The 20,912-nt window shown below is 35.0% G+C and overlaps 1 protein-coding gene across 4 annotated transcripts in view; it reads right to left on the bottom strand.

The window, feature by feature from the left end:
• Positions 1–271: 271 nt before the first annotated feature.
• PTPRG (protein tyrosine phosphatase receptor type G) overlaps positions 272–20,912 on the bottom strand; it is a 783,870-nt gene continuing 763,229 nt past the window's right edge. For all 4 annotated transcript variants that reach the window (XM_058166065.1, XM_058166066.1, XM_058166067.1 and 1 more), the window contains 8 exons: positions 20,400–20,546; positions 17,881–17,974; positions 16,988–17,064; positions 15,564–15,692; positions 14,749–14,895; positions 11,862–12,004; positions 11,010–11,145; positions 272–8,808 (listed from right to left, as the gene is read on the bottom strand). In XM_058166065.1, coding sequence (XP_058022048.1) covers positions 8,662–8,808; positions 11,010–11,145; positions 11,862–12,004; positions 14,749–14,895; positions 15,564–15,692; positions 16,988–17,064; positions 17,881–17,974; positions 20,400–20,546 — 1,020 coding nt within the window. In that variant the 3' untranslated portion in view covers positions 272–8,661. The remainder of the gene's footprint in view (positions 8,809–11,009; positions 11,146–11,861; positions 12,005–14,748; positions 14,896–15,563; positions 15,693–16,987; positions 17,065–17,880; positions 17,975–20,399; positions 20,547–20,912) is intronic.

Below are 20,912 nucleotides of genomic sequence, written 5' to 3'. Positions count from 1 at the left end.
TTCTAGCGGACCTGGAAAAGGCAGCTTCCTCATTCTAAGTTAGGAAGGATAGTTTTTAATTTATATGCACTATATATAAATAATTTATTTTCAAATGTTTCAAAAAACACAGCAAACGACCCAACAGTTGATTCATGGTGGCTTCACTTGCATCCATGCCCAAGAGACTAATTCTATATGTTGACCATTTTGTTATATTAGAATCAATTTTAATTTACACAGCATCTGTGCACCTATATTGAAATGATCAATCAACTATTATAAATACATCAAAAACCATACTTTATTTTATGTATAGCAATACAATTTACATATTAAATAACACTATAATAGAATGATTTAATATACTTTTAAACATAACAAAATGGAAATTCTTCAAGTTACAAAAAAGAAAACAAAAACAAAATTAAGAATTCCCCTAAAACCAAATACCACATTTCCCCAATGGGTCAAAGAGATAAACTTATCCAGTGACTGGTTAAGTCTAATTCCTATTGCACACACTGACAATGGAAATTAAAGAAAATCCAGCATCAACAATCACTGTTCCAAAGAAATAACCTGTGTTGAATCGTTTTTGGAATGTGATGGCATTTCACTACTTTAGTACACATAAAAGATGTTGTCACATATCCACCACAAAAGGAAAGAAATGAAGTTGAAACTAGAAAAAAATTAGCTTTATATGAAAATATAAAATTCTATGATTATATACCATTGATACAAAGTTCCCAGAAGATGCTTATTTAAGCAACAAAATATTTACAGTTGTAATGATTTCTGTTATTTAAAAATGAGTGAAATGAAAAGGATGGCTAGAGATGAACACTTAGTTCTTTAGAAACAATGGCTGCTTGCTAGTTTCAAAGGTTTAACAACAACAAAAAAGTCACCACCCCAAATGTTGGAGAGTTGTGACATTTTATAAAATTGATTATCTCCTTTTTTGGAGACATGTTTATTCTCAAAACTCAAGACACTTTTTCTTGAAATTAATTATCCTCTGTAGAAAAGGGTTCCGTTTCAAATATCTAACAAAAATACTAAAAACAGTCAAATAGCTAAAACTATAATGTCTGAGGCCAAGTATTTTTATTGTGGTTTGTCTTTCTTTGTGTGTGTGTCCCCCCCACCCTTTGTATGCCTGCCCTACACTGTTGGGTGTAGCTGGTATTGTTTATAATGGCAACCAAAAGAGAAAACTCAAACGATACATGAGCCAGAGTAGAGAATTACACCTGCAACCAAAAAGAAATGCATTTCCAGTTGATATAAAATTCACTGTCATAAGCATCAATAATGGGAATGGGTAGGAGAAGAAAATAAATTTTGAAAGCATGGCTGCTAATTCATTCATTTCATAACATTTCCTGTCCCCTCCCCCTCCTATAATTGGACTATTATTTTTGCTAGGGATTTGTATTAAGCTTCTTTGGTAAAACGAATAGCTCTATTTTAAAAAAGAATAGCACTTTATAAGAAAACAGGCATTTATAGCAAATCATTGTGCTGTGTCATGAAAAAGGAAAGGGAGAATAGTTTGGTACTTTCCAATCAGTCTTCTTCAGCTTAAAGAAATCGTTTAGAAGCATTGGGAAACAAGTTTTGCTCTTCGCATTATAATCCCAATTAGAATAGATTTGAATACTTTTCCTCCTATATATATCTTAGTGATTATGTTTATATTCTGAGCTGATTAAGAATAAAAAAAAGCATTATGAATGATTGATGAATTAATACAACGGGCTACTAACATTAACTTGATTCAACAATACAAAATAAACCATATATTTGAGATAAAGACTGTACAATGCGAATGAGCTTCAGATATTTCAATATACTGGAATTTAGTAGAGAACTCTGGACCTTGGGGTGAGTATCCAACTGCATAAAAATGTCTTGTGTTTGATACTATCTATGTTATAACTATGTTTTCTTAATTCCAGATGACTTTTGTAACACCCAGAGATCCAGTTCTTTTGAATAAAGCACTCAGGCTTACAAGTTAATCAGCATTTAGAACTCATTTTTACCCACAAGTGAATAGAACTTGAGTCTAGCAGGAAGGATGAGTAGCAATATAAGAATTGTGAGGCTACTTATTTGTTCATTTACATTTATAGCTTATATCAATGAGCAGTTCTACAATAATCTTTTCATAAACAGGTAGAAGACCTATCCTGAAGAGCAAGGCAGAGTATAATTGTAACATGAACAGTAAAGGACTAAACCCTGTTAAGCATTTATCTGGAAGCAGCCACAAAATCCAGAAGTTGGTTGTGCTTAAAGTAAATTGAACCTAATGGGAGTCAAATTTTAATCAATCTGCTCCATTGACTCCAATTATTAATTATGCGAATACAACTAATGTGTATATTTTTGTCACATAAATACCTAATAAGAAGCATGCATAACTGGTACTCAAGAAAAATGAGATGGTAGCAGTTGTTTCTACTATATGCTCTACCATAATTCTGGAAAAAAAAATGCTTTCCCAAACTCCCATTTTAATGGTGGGTCTGACATTTGCAGAATAACTTTTTGTATGCCTTCATGGTTCTGAGCCTCCTCAGGCTTTTATGCTGCTATTTACATAACAAAAATATAAATGTTAATTGAATTAGGCACTCACTATTTTTCTTCTATTACTGCTCTAGGTCTTTGTTTTGGAGCTTATGTTACTCTCTTTTAAAACAAAATGAGAAATGTAACCCCAGTAGTGCAGTTTTTCATATCACAGTGAAATTATTTTGTGGAGTTCATTCTTACATTTAATCTTGAACAGCACCTCTTCTGTTATTGTTAATCTCTTTGCTTGCAATGTTAAGCTTAATGATAAAGAAAATGAATGAATATTAAGTGGAAGCTTATTACATGTTAAATGGGGTTACACATCTGTGGACCAGATTCTACATGAGTACTGAAAACCCAGTTCAAATTATATTTATTTTGGACTCCTGGGGAAGCAATAGCAGACTGATGACAGCTCCATGGAAAATAGAGCTGACAGCCATGGCAGAAAGAGAAGCTGGTGAATGGATTGGCTCCTCAGAATTCCTCTCCAGAGCAAGGAGAGGCCAGGATTGCTTACATGTGCTCCATACGATGACTCCTGAGGACAGCATAAGTCATCAGTTTTAGGTGTATTTTAGTACTGGGGGAAAATCAGTTTGCTTTTGCCATGGTTCAGTGCCTTTAAATGGACACTGGATTTGCAGGACTAGAAGACCTCCAAGGTCCCTTCCAAATTGTTATTCTGTTACTCCCTCTCTTAAATGCCTTAATTTGGTTTATTAATGGCTTTTTGATGTTAAGAACCTTCACAAGACAAGTTTCATTAAACTGGGTGAGTTTCTTCATCCTTTATAAATGAGGTTATGTGAAAGATTAAGGACTTTAAAAAGAATTTTTAAATTCTTAAAAAAATTTTTTTTTGAATAAACAGCAAAAATATGATTACTGTATAATATTGATTTTCGAAAGTTATAAGATTAAAAGACCGGATGGAATTGAAATAATTTCCTATGGATTGTTTAAAAGTTTATAAAAAGTATATGAAGTGTTTGAAACTCAGTCTAAGAAATCCTAGTGTGGGAAAATCTTATTGATTAGGGGAATAAAACAAAACACCTGATAAGAGGAGACTTTGGAAGCTGACTAGAAGGAACCAGAGAGAATTAAAGATTACAATGAAAGGAGAAAAGAATTATTAAAATAATGGAGCAATATTATTTGAATGTAGGATTCAAGGTTAATTGGGAACAATGCACTCAGAAATTACTCTTAAGATTGCCATTATAAAAATGGATTTTAAAGGGGCTATTGAAGAGGAACAGATTTTATTGGACAAAATAGAGGCTGAGTGCTGATTTGAATGTGGATCTGAAGTGGATTTACAAATGCTGGACTGCAAGAATAATATGGAAAAAGATGCCAAACTGAATTTACAAATGAAACTGGCTGATATCTTTAATTAAATGGGACATATGACTAAATCTGAAAAGTGATAACTTTCTGGATAACTTTCAAAGTTTTTGGGTAACTTTCTTATCTTGGATTTACAAAAGAGACAAATTATACTAATGAAGGAGTTTCTGAGGAGACAAAGAAATTATAAGAAATCAGTTGGAGGGACATCATTTGAAGGGATTAAAAAAATCAAGATTTTAAAAAAATAAATGGAAGAAATATAAGATTTATTTGATCAAGTTTAAAATATACATTGTTTCAGGTTAATGGATTTGTTTTTAATAGGACCAAATGACAAAGCTTTAAAGATTTGTTTATAGATAACAGAGAAGAGATGAGAAAAGATTTCTTTTGTCATATTTTTAGAGAAAATGATAAGTTACCATGTTAAAAGAATGTAAAATTGACTTATTTGATTAAAAAGGTAAAGAAGTCCCTGCGGATTTTACTCCTCTATTTGTTGCCAACTATTGGGGACGGTGCTCATCTCCATCTCAAGGCTGTTGAGCCAGTGCTGTCCGAAGACATTTCCACGGTCATGTGGATAGCATGACATCATGGAGTACTGTTACTTATTCCATTATGGTTAAAATATATATTTTATTTATCCCTGGTAGCTCTTAATTGACTTTTGCTGATTGGGACTGAATGACAAGATTTGATAATTGTCTTTTCATAAGAGATGAGGTAGGGAAGAGGAGAGCTTTTATTGAAATATCAGAAAAGGCAATAAATTACTGAAGCTACCTGACCTTGTATGGAGGGAGGGGAGAGTCATTTCTTTATGTATACTTTTTATTTTTTTACTCTATTTTTTCTTTTCTCTGCACTTTTTATTTTTCATGTTCTTACTTTGCATTATTTTTATATTTGTGAATTTTAATAAAAAATATTATAAAAAAGCAAACGGCATTGATTTTGAAAATCATCTGGCTACAGTAGATACAGAGTTTACGATCCACATTTAGATTTACTGTTAGGAAATAGTGATTGAAGTGTAGAGCACATTCATTCCATCAAAAATCAAAAGTTCAACTGAAAATAGAAAAATCAAAAACACGTTTTTTACCTGTGGAACCAATATTTTTTTGACATAATTTGAGTGGGAAGCAATTGAAATTGTGATTGTGTTTAATAGTTGTAATTTTCTGAACAATGTTCATTAATGGTAGTTGCACTGCAGTCCTTGATGTCCTTGATGTGTGGTGTGCCTCTTTATTTATTTATAAAATTTATTGGCTGTCCATCTTACCATAGGGTAATTCTGGGGGACTTACAATTATATTCAGTTAAAACAAAAATGTTAAAATCAAAGCTTAAGACACATGGGGACGGCAGGGCAGTGGTGGGGAGGAGATACTCAATAAATCACCTCCACTGCCTTGATCCCCTACTGGGGCCCCAAGCTGATTGCCACACCCATGTCTTTAGGCCCTTAAAAAATAGGGTTGGGACATAAAATGGCATAAAAAAGTATTAGGATACTAATACTTAAGTACAATTTATGAAAATGCAGTAGAACTGAGACTGTGCGTTTTTTTAATTGAGAAGATTGTAGCCATCAAATGGCTTTTAGTGTGATATGTGTATGGTTCTTATAACGTTATGAAATTCATTTATCTCAGTATCAAAGAAAGGTTCACAATGGAATTTAGCAAATTTTAGGCATTTTCTTTAACCCCACATTAATAATTTGAATAGCAAATTTAAATGGACAGCAGTATCCATCACTTATTTTTATGATTGCACTTACATGCCATAATGTTAGCGTAGCTCTCACTTTGCTGGATATTTTCCTTGCTTTATTAAATCTTCCTATTTTTAAAATACAGTTAAGGACAATATATTTTAAGAAATAGTTTTGCTTTTATACATATAGTATTTAGATTTGATTGGTGGAGAGAATATTACTGTGTGTGCATGTGTGTTTATATATCTAAGGCAGTAGCCACAATTTAATTAAGAATTAAAGTCATCCAGTTCCTTGAGATTTAGTTGTGAAATGTTTAAAAAATGGTGGTTTACGTAAAAACTGATTTGTTCAGTATTAGAAATCTTTAAAAAGGGGATTGTCTTCTTTCATTGGATATAAGGTCGCAAAGTTCTATTTTATCAATGGGGATGGGCCTTTATATCTGCTAAGAATGTGCGCATTTTATTTTGAATAGTGAATATTCTAATTATATTTATTTACGTTAACATTTTTCAAAGAAAGTAGTTTTATTCTGCAAACATGTATAACAAGAAGAGCAAGGACTGCAAGGACCCCGCATATTGCATAATAGATTCTATGTTATAATTTTTATAGCAATGGTTGGAGCTGTTTAATGCAATTAACACTAGACTGACTATGTTTTGGAACATGAAAATTACAGAATTTTCAGTATGCTTTAGAGGAACTATTCAAAGTATGTTTTGTTAATGAAGAAATGAAGATATAGGATATACAATGATCTTGTTCTTACTGAGTTAATAAATGTTTGGAATATACCATTTTAGAATTGGAATTCATACAATAGGGAAAATAATAACTATATGCCAGTCAAATACCTAGGAAAATGCTAAGTTATAACTGATTCTGTGATTCCTTTTATGGGCTAGGAACTCCTGCCTTAAATGGAGGAATATCTGACAACCCATTTCTTGTGTACAGTCCAGTTTTTATCTACTTTTACCAATTGTTTTGACTAATTTTGGATTCCTTTTCCATAAGTGCAGCCACTTCTACCCTGACAGCTCAAGAGAGAACATTTAGATGAGGCAACTTCACTTTGGTTTGTTACAGTCCGCCATTTTCATACCTTGTTACTTTCATATGCTGGCACGTTATTTTATCTAGTTTGAATCGGAAACAGAGATAAATAAACCTCACCCATTCATAGAACACACAAACTGCTTTTTGATTGAGCTAATCCAGATAGCCATTAGGTGGTATCTAATGGCTTTCGTGAAAACATCTACTTGTCTGTTCTTTGATGTTTGAGGTGTTCTCAGGAGTAGCAATCAAAAGTGCAAAGGAGACTTTCTTTAGCTATGAAAACGAATGCTGTCATATCTACTGAGTTACTCTACATCTTCAGCTTATATAAAAAGATCGTATTTCACTAGAAGCTAGTTCATTTCTCATTTGTGCAATGTAAAAACATAGGAAAAGCAGTACTGATAAAGATCAAAGGCTATCTCTTCCACCAGTACCAATGTCACGTCCTGAAGCAGAATATAAGCAAAATATAGTATTGTCCCCATCATTTCCTCCAGTAACTGAAACTGAGAAGCCTGTTGCCTCTGATACTGGAGATAATATGTAGCCTTCCTACTGAGTAGCCATGGATTCTCCATGAATTTGTCTCATAAAAGCCATGTAAAGGGACGTTTGGAAAGCACAATTTTTTAAAGTAATTTGGAACAAAAAATTAAATGTTAAAAGATAATGAGTAGATTTTTTTTTCAAAGGGAGTGAAACATATTAAGGTTGCAATCCTATATACATTGATTCAGTGTAATTTACTTTTGAGTAAGACATATAGGATTATTTTGTAGAATATTATGTAGAGTATCGAAAAATGAAATTATTAAATTGGGAAGTACATACTAATCAGTTGTGTTAAAAAAAGAGGAAGAGTGTAATCTTATAGGTAGTTTTTTTATTAGATCGCTTCACCAGTAATATGGATCAGTACGTTTTAGCACTAGAGTATGAAAATTACACACCTGTAAAAACGGCATCTAACAGCTATGAAATTAAGAAATTCTTTTCTCCATCATATAACATACTGTAAAGACAGTGGTTCCGTTCCAGAAACTTAAGGAACTATACATGTAAATGTGAATTGTATATGAATTGGAAATATTGCTAAATACTTTTGGAATAAAATGATCTGATTGAACATTGTTGCACTGTAATTAAATTGTCCATAGTGGAAATATGATCAAAATATTTTCTTGAAATGAGAATGTGATTAAAAACACCTGGGGATTAATGAAAGTATAAATTCGAGATCTGAAACTGAATCACAAATCTGAGTTGCTTTGCATTTTGGGAATATAATTTTATGTGTTTCATAGAAAACACTTCACTGAACTTTATGAAGTCAAAAGAGGAATTCCAGACAATGCAGAGCAGCTGTTAAACTGAATTTCAGTAGCTTCCCAAAATTTATCTAGCGATCACTAGTTTGAGAGAAAATGAAGAACACTACTCATCCATGTTACTGGAAAACAAAAGAACTATAACAGTATGCAAATTGAACAATGAATATTGGAATAGGTCAAGGGTACAGCATTTTTTTATGTGACTCAAAAATATTTCTCTGGCCTAGCATCCAAGATTATAAAGCCAAGGCTTATGAGAATTAATTAAACATCATGGTATTTCAACTAATAAGTAGTGTGTCTGTTGTCATGGAATGTCATCAGGATTTGTTTGTTTTCTTTTGTATTATCTCAATAGGCAGTTAACACTGATCATATAGTGCAAACTAGATAAATTGTGTTTCACTGTGTGAAATAAACAGAGGTGCAAATGCTCAGTAGGATACCATTAAGACGTAAAATGGCAAAAATAAATATCAAAACTTTTTATCAGTGTAAAAAAGTAATTGGGTTATTGTATAACCTAGAGTCTGGCAAAAAAGGCCTCAAAAAGTTCAGTCTTCAGAAATTCCACAAATTAAGTGCCTTTAAGTATTCCTTTTAGACAAGAGATTCCATACTTTCTGCCGGATCTGATTCTTCACTGGCCATAACAACACCATTTTTGTCCATTGTCATGGGGCCATTTCCATTTTCTTTAGTGCTGATCAGGCTTAGCATTGCTTTGTAAAGAAATTGGTACTGGTCCTGGAACAAAAAGATCAAAAAGTGTTAAAACTACCTCAGATTTAAGCAAGCAGAATGTTTTATTTATTTATTTATTTATTAAATTTTTATGCCAGACCTTATTGATACAGCAACTCTGTATCATAATATAATACAATACAAAGGTAATGCAAGACAGAATTGGAAGAATTAAATTGGAACGCTAAAAACCAAGACAATGGGCAACTTGGGGGTGGGGATCTTCTCTACCCTATCAGCTACCCCCAAAGTACACGCCCCATTGGGGCTCCAGGCCAGGTAGCAGAACAAAGTTTCCAGGCTCTTCTGGAAGGCCAGGAATCTTCACTTCCAACGGGAGAATATTCCAGAGGGTGGGGGCCACAGCAGAAATTTTCCTGGATCTCAAGAACCAACGTGATTTGGCAGATGGGATCCAAAATAGGCCGCTTCCACTGAAGTGAGTAGGGTGGGCTACTCATGTCAGGGTGAGACGGCTGCTCAGATACCTTGTGCCCTTCCTTTAAAGGTCTTTAAAGGTACAGGTGGTGCTCGACTTAATGAGCACAAATGAGCCCAAACTTTATGTTGCTCAGTTAAACAGTTAAGTGAATTTTACCCAGGTTAAGACCTTTCTTGCCACAATTGTTAATTGAATCACTGCAGTTGTTAAGTTAGTAACATGGTTGTTAAGTCTATCTGGCTTCTCAGTTGACTTTGCTTGTCAGAAGGTCACAAAAGGGGATCATGTGACACCTCCCACCCGGGACACTGCAATCGTCATAAATATGAGTTAGTTGCCAAGCGTCTAAAGTTTGATCACGTGACCATGGGGATGCTGCAATGGTGGCAAGTATGAAAAACAGTTATACGTGACTTTTTTCAGTGCTGGTGTAACTTCAAATGGTCACCACATGAACTATTGTAAGTCGAGGACTATCTGTAATGACCAATTGAACTGGATCCAGAAGCAAACAGGCAATCATTGCAGTATCACATGTGCCACCCGAGGGGCCAGTAGAAGTGTCCATGTTGCTATGTTCTATTTAATGTCCAGATTGGATTTTCCAGGTGATTCAGTTTTGCCTGTTAAGATTCCAGTTGGAGCCCAAAGATTTTTATTTTTTTTTTACTTTTCACACAACTGAGTAAGCTTTACATTATGGTGTAACGTTCACTTCTCAAAATGGGGCAACAGTTTGTCTTTCATTTTTTAAAATAATTTCCATAAAACTATATTGTAATGCATCACAATTTTCTTCACTCTCAATCATTAATTAGGGCATGTATTGTCTTGCCATCAGACAAAACTGCTTGCTTGCATGCATGAAGTCTCCAATAAAAAACCTCTGCAGAATAATATGAAATAGAGGGCATGTTCACCCTATAGTAGGGGTGTCAAACTCAAGCCCTGCAGGCGGGATCCGACCCATGTGGTACTTAGATGTGGCCCACGGGACCACCTTAGGAACAGCAAAGGACCAACCCGCAGTGTCTCTGACAGCAAAAATGGCAAAAAGCTTGGGAGGGCCGCACATGGCTCTCCTGAGCTCCATTTTCGCTGGCAGAGCACTCGGGCCATCACAGGCACCCCCAAGATGAATGATGTTGAGTGGCCACGCCCACCCTGGCCCCCTGAGGTCAAACACAGCCCTGATGCAGCCCTCAATGAAATTGAGTTTTACACCCCTGCCCTACAAAGTCCCTAAAGTTATACATATTGCTGAGAAATGGCTCTTAGGATAGAATCCAATGATCTTATAAGACAGAACTTCTATCAGTAGAAAAGAAGAAGAGCCTTGAGAATAAATTATGGGAGAATAAATTATGCTTAAATAATTATATTTAAGTAATAATAATTACATTTATGTACTATTAAATTTATTTGCTGCCCACTATGTAAAGTGACTCTTGAATCCATTAATGGAAAAAAGGCACAATTTCACAATTCAGCTGTGCATATGACTAGACAACAGCACATGGCGAAATCCCACAAGAAAAGCAGGAGAAAAACACTTATGTATCATATTTTTACAGCCACCCATCTCACGTGAAGTAACTCTGAAGAGCACACAGAACATAATTTTAAAAATAATATATTTGAATCAATATGAAAAAGAACTTAGGACTGTGCACAAAACCTATGCAAGGATTTCAATTGTTCTTATTTTTTGTTGAATGGTTTCTTTGTAAACCACAATGATTTTTCCCAGCTCCAAACTTACAATGTCTGTAAATACTCCAGGCCTCATCAGATTGATCATTTTTGCCACCTGGAAAACATCAACAGCATTTTCATTCTCCAGTTGCTGAGACAGGGTAGTCAGAGCACATAATGTTCCAGCTGCCACCGCTCCATACCTGCAAAACCAAAAAATAATTTTATTCCTTATAAGAGATCCAAGGTATGTCTTATCATGCTGAATGAAAACTTTTATCTCTCTATGTCAACTTTAATTTTTCTTGAATTTCCTCCTGAGTTTTTGTCAAGTATTTATTCTCGAAGGAATAAAACAAGGGATGATAAGGATGGAGGCACATATGGAAAAATATATTTTCTGCTACATTTCCTCAGAATGCAATTAAAAGCTGAATTTATACCTTAAAACATGAAAATAAAATCCAGTGAATATAACAAATACTAGAATGGATTTACCAAGGAGATAACCTTGCAGTGTTAAAAACAAGTTTGATTTTTTTTTGATCTGATAAAATGTTCCAATCAATAACTAGGCTAATTTTGAAACAATTTTTAACATGGCAAGCTCAGCAAAATGACTACAAACTAGAACAATAAAATTAGTCATGGCTTAATACAAATTGGCAAAAATATCTCTAATATTATACCTCTGTAAGTCATGGAACAATAAAAACATTTAAAAACCACTCTATTCACATTAACATTCAGTATAAAATTGGATACCGAAGAATATTTATGAAACTTTAAAAACAATTCTAATATTCCTAGAGAAGTCAACAATACCTTTTACCTCCCTCCTAGATGAAAGTTCACAAGATTTTATATTATTTATATTTTCTTCAATCTTTATAAAAATTAAATCAGTGAATATACATACTCATCATGAATGATGGTCGGGCCATCTCTCGTTAAGGCCTCTTCCTTGATTATATTGATAAGCTCAAAGGTACTGCTGATTGGGGCATCTGGATTTGGCCATTTGGGGCACTGAAAGTGGCGAACTTCCAAAACATAATCATCCTGAAATAAAAATCAGTCCAGCTATTGACCATTTTAATTCCATTTCTATAGTTGAAATAACTAAATTTTATACCTTCAGCCCCAACAGTATATACATATTTCAATAATTTTTTTGAAGGAGATGCTAAAATGACAACCAATTAGTGGTTCCTTTTACAAGTTTCTGCTTATTTGCCTTGTTTTCTCTGGTCCAGTCCCCACCCCCTGCTTTCAAAGTGTTGCCCAGTGGCAAAAGAAAAAAAAAGAGGAAGGTAAAGAAAAAAACATGTGGTTTAAAACTCCAGTAAGGCAGTGAAGTAATGAGAATCAACTCCCATTTCCCTAATGGATAGCATAAACTTTGACTATCCTGTCTTAATTAGAGAAGCACAGAAGATAACTTCTCCCATAGGAGTCCCCTGGATCCTTTACAACCACATTACTTAACAGTAATCCTTTGATAGAGGAAGAACAAGTATTTATCTCTTCAAGAAATCAGAAATGAATTCATTTATGCTGCTAAAGAATGTCCCAATCTCACCAGTTGTATATAAAGAAAATGCTACTGTGTTGTAAAATCTTCTTTTTTAACTCTTCCCCAATATTACTAGAAAGAAAAAAAGTGATTCTTAGTAGCATCTAATGGTTGTTATGACCTCTCTTTGCCCAACTTTCGGGAATATACTCCAGTTGCTATAATGATATCACTGAAGTTGCTCATACCCTATTTTCTAAAATTTAGGTGACATTTCTGCATCAATAAATTCCTCTTATGGATGTTGCATGTCGTTAAATCTACTGTATGCTGAGTCCAGATATAATATCTAGACAATTAGGATAGCTAGATAACACTCATACTGCATATTTATTGTGTGTGAACATCCAGATGCGATTATTTATTACACCATTGCAAGAAACACAAAAGGCAAATCTTACACATCAACTAACAAAATAAGGAACCATGTTATGTTTTAATTATTTAAAAATAAAATAAAGGTAAAGATTTGTAACTCAGGGTGCAAATGAGAGGTCCTTGGTGCTCTCTGAACTTGGTTGTTTCCTTCCAGATGTTTCATTGCTCAAACAAGATAACAGTACACAGATGATGTTACCTAGTTTGGGTAATGCAATGTCTACAAGAAAAAACAACAACCTCCAAGAGCACCAAGGAGTCCTCATTAAAAATAAAATAATAAATTAGAAGTGGCACTTGATTATATATTAGTCCCAAATGTCAGAAAATCAGTCGGCCCAAAATCCATACATATTGTCAGGGTTCCAAGTAACACCCCCAATGAAAGAAGACTCCGAGGCTAGAAGTTTCTCAAAGTTCCATTGTGTTAGAAATGTCATATTGGCACATCTGGGACAACCCAAATCTGAAAGCTTCCAGATTTTCCCCACCCAAAAGAAAGTCTAAGTCCTTTCTCCTGCATCCACATGTCCATCATAAGGTCCAATCAATGCACCGTCCCAACTGGAGATGCCTCCCAGTCATGCCACTCCAGGTGCAGGGCAAGATGTCCTTGACTCTCTGAGAAAAGAATGTTATTATGGCTAGATATCTCCACCACTCATGAATCCCCCCCCCCAGTTTCCCACAGCACCAAGTGTGGCAGCCCTGAAGATCCAAAGAAAAAGACATCCTGGCATTTTGCTGCAGAACATAACAAAATGTGTTAAATATTTTTGGAACAACAGCTTAGCTTTTCTGTAGCCATTCCAAATGTCTTTCTTTTTTTAAAAAAATAATCTTCAGTTTCATTATGAGCTCAGTTTCTTTTATAGAAAGCATTATATAAATGTATATATCACCAGTGGTGGGATTCAAATAATTTAACAACTGGTTTTCTACCCTAATGACTAGCTGGGTAGGCATGGCTCGGTGGTCATGTGATTGGGTGGGCGTGGCCAACTCAATATCACTCATTTCAATGGGGCTTTGCCTTAGCTGTTACAATGTAACAAGTTAACTGGAGAGGCAGTTTCTGTAAGCAGGGCAATAAAGATTAGGCTAGAAACAACACCAGAATGTTTCCTTCCTGCCTTCCTTACAGGATTAGCCTTGTAAAGTGGAAAAAAACAAAATATTTCTTCCAACAACCAGTTCTCTGAACTGCTTAGAAAGTTAACAACTGGTTCTCCTGAATAGGTGCAAACTGGCTGAATCCCACCACTGTATATCACCCTTTTGTGATTAGAGATGACTGAATGGCCAATAATTAGAAGTATTTTATCATTGTAGCACATATTCCAAAATTGCATGGAATGTGGAAAACATCTAAATTTAAATCTAAATTTATTAAGGAGGAATATTAACATTTGTACCAAAACCTGACTATTGCTCTATCTCAATTCCGTGTAGGACAAATTACAAATTAAATTGCTCTCAACAAGATCTGGCAGAACAGCTAGTGAGTATACATCATACAATTTCTAAAGGAAAGCTTTAAAAACATTTTTTTAAAAAAATTGGGACCTCAAACCTGCTGTCTTTTTGTTTGAGAAGTTGTTTCATGCTTAGTTCTTAAGTAAAAACTTCAGTATTATAGCTTTCTATGGAAATGGCATTCTGCAAGCAAAATTGGGATACTATAGAAACAATCCCTGAGAAGGAAGAAAATGATATTAAAATTTTTGTGACCAAAGACAGACATCTGTCCATATTCCATTGCAAATCATTCATCTTGAATATTAACCAACATCAGCAGGAGTTTGAATGGCAAGCAGACTTCAGATTCACCTCTGGAAGATATTGTATATACCTGAGTAGCCTCAAGGATAAAGTCATGGATGATGATCTGCTCCTCATTAGAGAGGCACAGCCGGTCCTTGCTGATAAGGGTGACGGTAAATGCCTCGCAGTTCATGGATTCCTCCCGACTTGGCCAGTACACAAACTCATCTTCTGCCTGAAGACAATTGAAGCAAACAGAAGACATTTTGAATATATTGCTTTAATCTTTAAACAGGTAGAATTCACCAGATCAAAACTTCATTTAATAGGCAAGATCTCAAACTAATTTTCTGCAAAATCCTTCTCTTAGGAAAAAAAAAACACACCCCAACAATACACTGTTGTTCATCACAGCAAATCTTATAACCTGTAATTGAGATGCTTATTTTACAACATTTATATATGATCCACATTCAAATGGGTGAAATTTTTCCAGAAATACTGTTATATAATTATGTATTGTTCCATAATGCCAGGTATTGCTGTAAAATACAATTATCTTATTTATTTTCTATCTATAAAGCATTTAGGTGTTGAGTCAAAAATTTACATAGTTTTTTTAAAAAATATGTTCACGTACAACATCAGTAGATATTCCTTATTACTGCTTGATATGTAATATCAATTACATATGTTATACTGTTGCCGGAAGTTGTACAAATTTTCCTGTGCTCAGCTATCTTTTCCCCAGACTCTCCCAAACTTCTCTGCATAATCTCATTACAAAATTGTATTGTTTGGCTATAATTTTCACTGAAATAGAGGGAGGAGTAGGTAAATAATCTGATTGTTTCTTATTGGGCTACCATACGAATGTGCAGCATATGAAATGAAATAACTTACTAAACTCTGGTTATCTGGAAGCATGACAATGATCTGTGCATTGTGATCCCAGATCATTCTCCAGAAGTCTTTAGTTGTATGCGGCAGAGGGTGCTGTGTTATGATGAACTCATTGCTCCGATAGTAGCCCTTTAAAAGAAACAAACAGCAATTTTTCATGAATGGAATAGTTTTGAAACATCAAACACTTGGGTGAAGACAAAAGTAATGAAATTGCTAAATTTTAATAACAACTTACTGGTTAATTTATCTGAATAACATTACTGAAGAACATTATGTATTCTTTTACTTATTTTTTTGTTTTGTTTGTAGAGGTTTTGTAATGTTGTTTTTATATGGATTGTTCTTAGACATCCCATAGTCAGTCAGTCTCAGTCTCTCTCTCTTTCTGCCATATACAATTTTAAAATAAACTCTAAAGAAAGCTATAAATGTGGTATCCTTAGCTGAACGAATTCTACCAGAAATTATAAATTTCAGAATATATGCTAACATGATCAACTGTACTTTAAAGAAATAAATAAGTGAACTATTGTTTTCAAATAATAGGAGCAAATCACTTTTTGATTGTCATTTAGCATGTTTTAAACAGACTCCTGCACTAGAATTTATTGCTTATATATCACTTAGTTTTCAATGCTATTGTCAACTCGTGAAGCTTTTCCTGACTTGCTCCAGAGTTGCTATAGGCATGGGGAGGGGTAATTGTGCCTCACAGTTGCACCGAGGAATTCACATCTCAGTCAAAACAAAACACATCCTAGCCGGCCAAAGTCAAGGCCATCTCCACGGAGACCCACAACGGCCAGAGGGAGTGACTTCTATGACCTGCAAAATTGCTTCGTTGGGGAATGTGACTGTTGACACATGTTGGGACGAGGAGGCAGGGTCAGAGGCAAGGCACGAACTGGGTGAAGTCAGAGCTGGCTTCACCTAGGTCATGCCAACATGGCGCTCCTAATAAGCAACTGTATTTTTCTTGCACCATGGCTTGAGGCTCCTGATTTTATTAGGGCATTGGTCGGAACCCTGACAGCTACTTCAATCTAACGACTCTAAGCAGCTTAAAATGAGATTGCACAGAGACATGTTGAACAATAATGCAAAATATACTATTAGTGAACATATTAGCCTAGATAACTGGCATAATTTATTTTTTTTTGAACATACAAACAATTCCTATAGGATTGAACATAACTTTTTAACTACTGTTTCAAAGGGGCATTTTTAATTTATGCAAACTGATTTTTTAAAAAATTGTATGCAGAAATCTATAATGCTCAATATAGATCTCTTATTAAGCAAAGGAAACAATTTTTAATGGAATACAAGACAGAACAATCTATAGAGACAGAACAATTGAATATTTGGTTGTTTTCTCTGGGTTTAAATAATCATTTAAACATAAATGATTATTATCTTACCATGATATACGAGGCATTAATGTAATCAGTTCCCTTCATGCCAGGTAATGGTGCTAGTCCTACCCTTGCTCGCTCAGCTGCAGCATCAAACAAATACATTATATGTCAAATAGATCTTAATTATCACAGTAGGATTATTCTAACAAAATCTAGTTTTCCCAGGATCTGATTTGGATGATAAAATAACACAAATTAAATTGATAAAAAGTTCGTGTGAAAACATAATTTCTCAAATAAAATCTTACTTGTACTCTGTTCTATTGTTAAAACCACACAATGAAAACTAACTAACTCCATGAACCTCATTGAAAACAAGGATTTTCAAACTTTTTCAGCCTGTGGAATCAGTTAAAAAAAATCCAGACTCTCTGTTGCCTGCCTCATAGACGTACATACACAGCATTATCATAAGCACAAACAACCCCACCCTTTCCACTGTACCTCAAAAAAAAAACCTGTTGGGGTGCCCTGTCCATGTTCAACTGCACTTTTTTTTGCTCTGGAAATGTTTTCAGGAAACTATATAGACCATCCCTGGAAGACTGCATCTCTTTACTAGAATGCTTTTAGAATTTATGAAAATCGTTAGCAGTTCTTTACTTTATGCAAGGACCAGTGTGACTGCATTATACTACAGTGCAAGTGTTCCAGAGCTATTATATTTTGGTTAAAAACAAAACATTTGGCACAAGCCAACTTTTAATCAGGCAGCCAAAATTCAAGTATTGGTATTTGGTCTGTATGCAGGTTTTTAGAAGAGTTCTAGTCAACCGTGACTTTGGAATATAAAGCAATTGAATTCATTTCCTCTCCCACTCAATTCAAATATACTTTAACAGTTAGCGGTATGAATTTATGCAGAGCAAAAATCAAATTCAAAGATGAGATCTTACATGGCACTACTGATGAGTTTCTGTTCTTCTCTTTGTTGCAATCTTTTTGGGCACTAAAGCATTCTATGTATTTTGCATTGCACTGCATAACCAGCTGCAAAATTTAAACAGAAAAGGAACATGATTAATACTTGATCAGGCTTTTAAGACATAAACCTGCATATACTTTTCTATTTCCGGGAAAAAAAGAATGTTTAGAAAACCAACATGTATTGTCACTGTTAAAAGAATTCAGAATGCCAAAAAGAATCAAACACCCTGCATTAAAATTATTTATACAAATATTTATTGGTTCTTGCCTATATAATTCTCATTTTTAAATAAATAAAATTTCATTTCATCTTAGTTTGACAAGTTCAGTTTAGCTTTTCCTGAAAGTTTCCCACAGTAGTAAATATGGCAGGCCTGAAGGCCCAATGCAAAAGATGGCTTCCAGGCCTGACAACATGTACAACAAAAATATGTCCCTTGAAAGTAAAACCTTTTATTTTGTAAAACATTAAACAAAGCTGTGCTTGACTAATTTTTCTTTCTGCTTACTGGAAATCTTAAACATTGCAATTAATATCAACTTACTTAGGATACAAATAAAGAAGAACATTTGTAGCTCAGGGTTGAAATGACCCCCTTCCATCTTACTTAAAGGTAAAGGTTCCCCTTGCACATACGTGCTAATCGTTGCCGACTCTAGGGGGCGGTGCTCATCTCCGTTTCAAAGCCGAAGAGCCAGCGCTGTCCGAAGATGTCTCCGTGGTCATGTGGCCGGCATGACTCAACACCAATTGAGTGTTGGTGCACGGAACGCTGTTACCTTCCCACCAAAGGTGGTCTCTATTTTTTCTACTTGCATTTTTATGTGCTTTCGAAACTGCTAGGTTGGCAGAAGTTGGGACAAGTAACGGGAGCTCACCCCGTTACATGGCAGCACTAGGAATTTGAACCGCTGAGCTGCCGACAAAGCAACCGCTTTCGATCGACAAGCTCAACGTCTTAGCCCCTGAGCCACCGCGTCCCTTTTTCCCATCTTACTTAGGATAATTTATTTCGTTTGTCAGATACATTTTGTAATTTATCATTGTGCAAAATGAACAGTTGTGACCAATTTGTGGAACAATTTGCATTTAAAGCCCTTTGCATATATTCCACTTTTGATTCCATAGCTGACTGATCCTTTGGTATTTTTAAATTCTCTGAAGATATGGAGAAGACAATTGGATGGGTGAAATTATATCTATGCCTAAATCTTACCTTGTAGGCAATTTTAGGCAGCCAGTATGTGTTGCAAATGAATAGTACATATCTGTTTGACTTCTTCCAAACTTCAAGGAAGTGACTATGCAACTCCTTTGTTTTTTTAAAAAAGTATCTTTGTACTTGCAATGCTGTACAGGTAGACCTCACATAATGACTGCCTGAAAAAGCAACTTTACGGCCTGTGGTCACATGATCAACATTTGAGTACTTTGCAACTGACAGGCATTCCCATGGTCATGTGATTGCCATTTGTGGACTTTACAACCAGCAGTCAATGGAGAAGCTGGTGGTAAAATTGCAAGTTGCAGTCACATGATGTCTTGCTTAATGACCTAATGGGAAAGACATTATAAGCATGTCATTGTCATGTGATGTTTCACTCAGAGACAGCATTGCTGAGCAATGGAATTGCCAATCCCAATTGTGGTTCTTAAGCAAGGACTATATCATTCCATTGGTAGGAAGAACGTATGTTGAGTTTCCCCCAGAGCCCCCAAGATGATAGCAGAAGAGCAAAAGAATGATGTTTATGATGATGTGCCATTTTTTGATAAAATAAGACATATCGATTATATTAAGTATTTGAGAAGCTTAATGTAACCTATTTTAGTTAATAACATTGCACACACAAAGCAAATTCTATCCCTTGCTATCAGCTTCAGTTTACTGAAAATATATTTTAAAGATCCCCTCCATCTTATGCTAGTATAGGCCCCTAATTTTTTGATTAACATAAATAGTTTTAATTTTAGACTCAATCCCCTAAGGGAAAAAAAAACCTCATTATGAGGGCATCACAGAGAGCATTATCATAGAACAGATTCTGCATGGCTGAACCATGATTTTAGGATATGATCAATCCTACCATTTCAATCTTCTCGAATTACTTGAATGACCCGCGTATCAACATTGTTAGGAAGGGCAGCTATAACAATGAAAACCATTCAAAACTAAGATTGACAAATCATGTAGGTATATTGGGGCACGGTGGCCTGTGTAGTTAGGACACTGGGTTGGAAGTTAGCAAGTCCATGTTTGAGATGTTAGTGCTTCCATGGGGTGGAGTGAGGTCCCATCCTTTGTTCCAAATCCTGCCAGTGTCATGAAAGGGGTCCCTAGCTGGGTGTCCCACTGGGAACGGTGATGTCACTGGCTAATCCTTTCAACCCAGAAGTGTCTCAGTGCTTCTGACACAAGTGTGATGCAATGTAGGTATAAACCTGAACTACTTTGAACAGATCCATGCAGTGAATGTCAAAATTTACCTTGAACTGTTTCTCTAGTCGAGTCTTGCCTCCAATGCCAGGTATGAGAATGCTGTTGACATAGCTATGTAACTGATTGGCAGAAACTTCAGTCTCTTTCCCTAGAATGGCTTCCAACAAGGCATCATGAATGAAAACATACTGCTCCTAAGAGAAACAAAGAGAGATGGGCATACATGGATTCTGTTCTGAAATGAAATGCAAGTGCTTTTGAGTCATGCAAGACAGGATATTTGCAATAACCTTGGACCAAATATTACTTACATAGCTTTGATAGTTGTATTTCCGGAACATTTTTCCTTTTATTTTTCTCCTCTGATTGTTTCTGACTCTTTCCCCCAACATCTGTAATATTTCTTCCATTGTGTCTAACATAAATTGCCTCTCTCCGTTTACGTTGATCAAACTAAAATAGTGTTATGAGTTTAAAAAAGTGGAATTATGGGATGACTTCTATCAACTTTTCTCTCTAACCTTTCTAAAAGGGCTGTGAGTTTCAAATAGTGCTAATAA

The sequence above is a fragment of the Ahaetulla prasina genome, chromosome 2 (genome assembly GCF_028640845.1).
Source record: "Ahaetulla prasina isolate Xishuangbanna chromosome 2, ASM2864084v1, whole genome shotgun sequence".
Taxonomy (NCBI): domain Eukaryota; kingdom Metazoa; phylum Chordata; class Lepidosauria; order Squamata; family Colubridae; genus Ahaetulla; species Ahaetulla prasina.
This window is presented reverse-complemented; position numbering and strand designations above follow the sequence as displayed.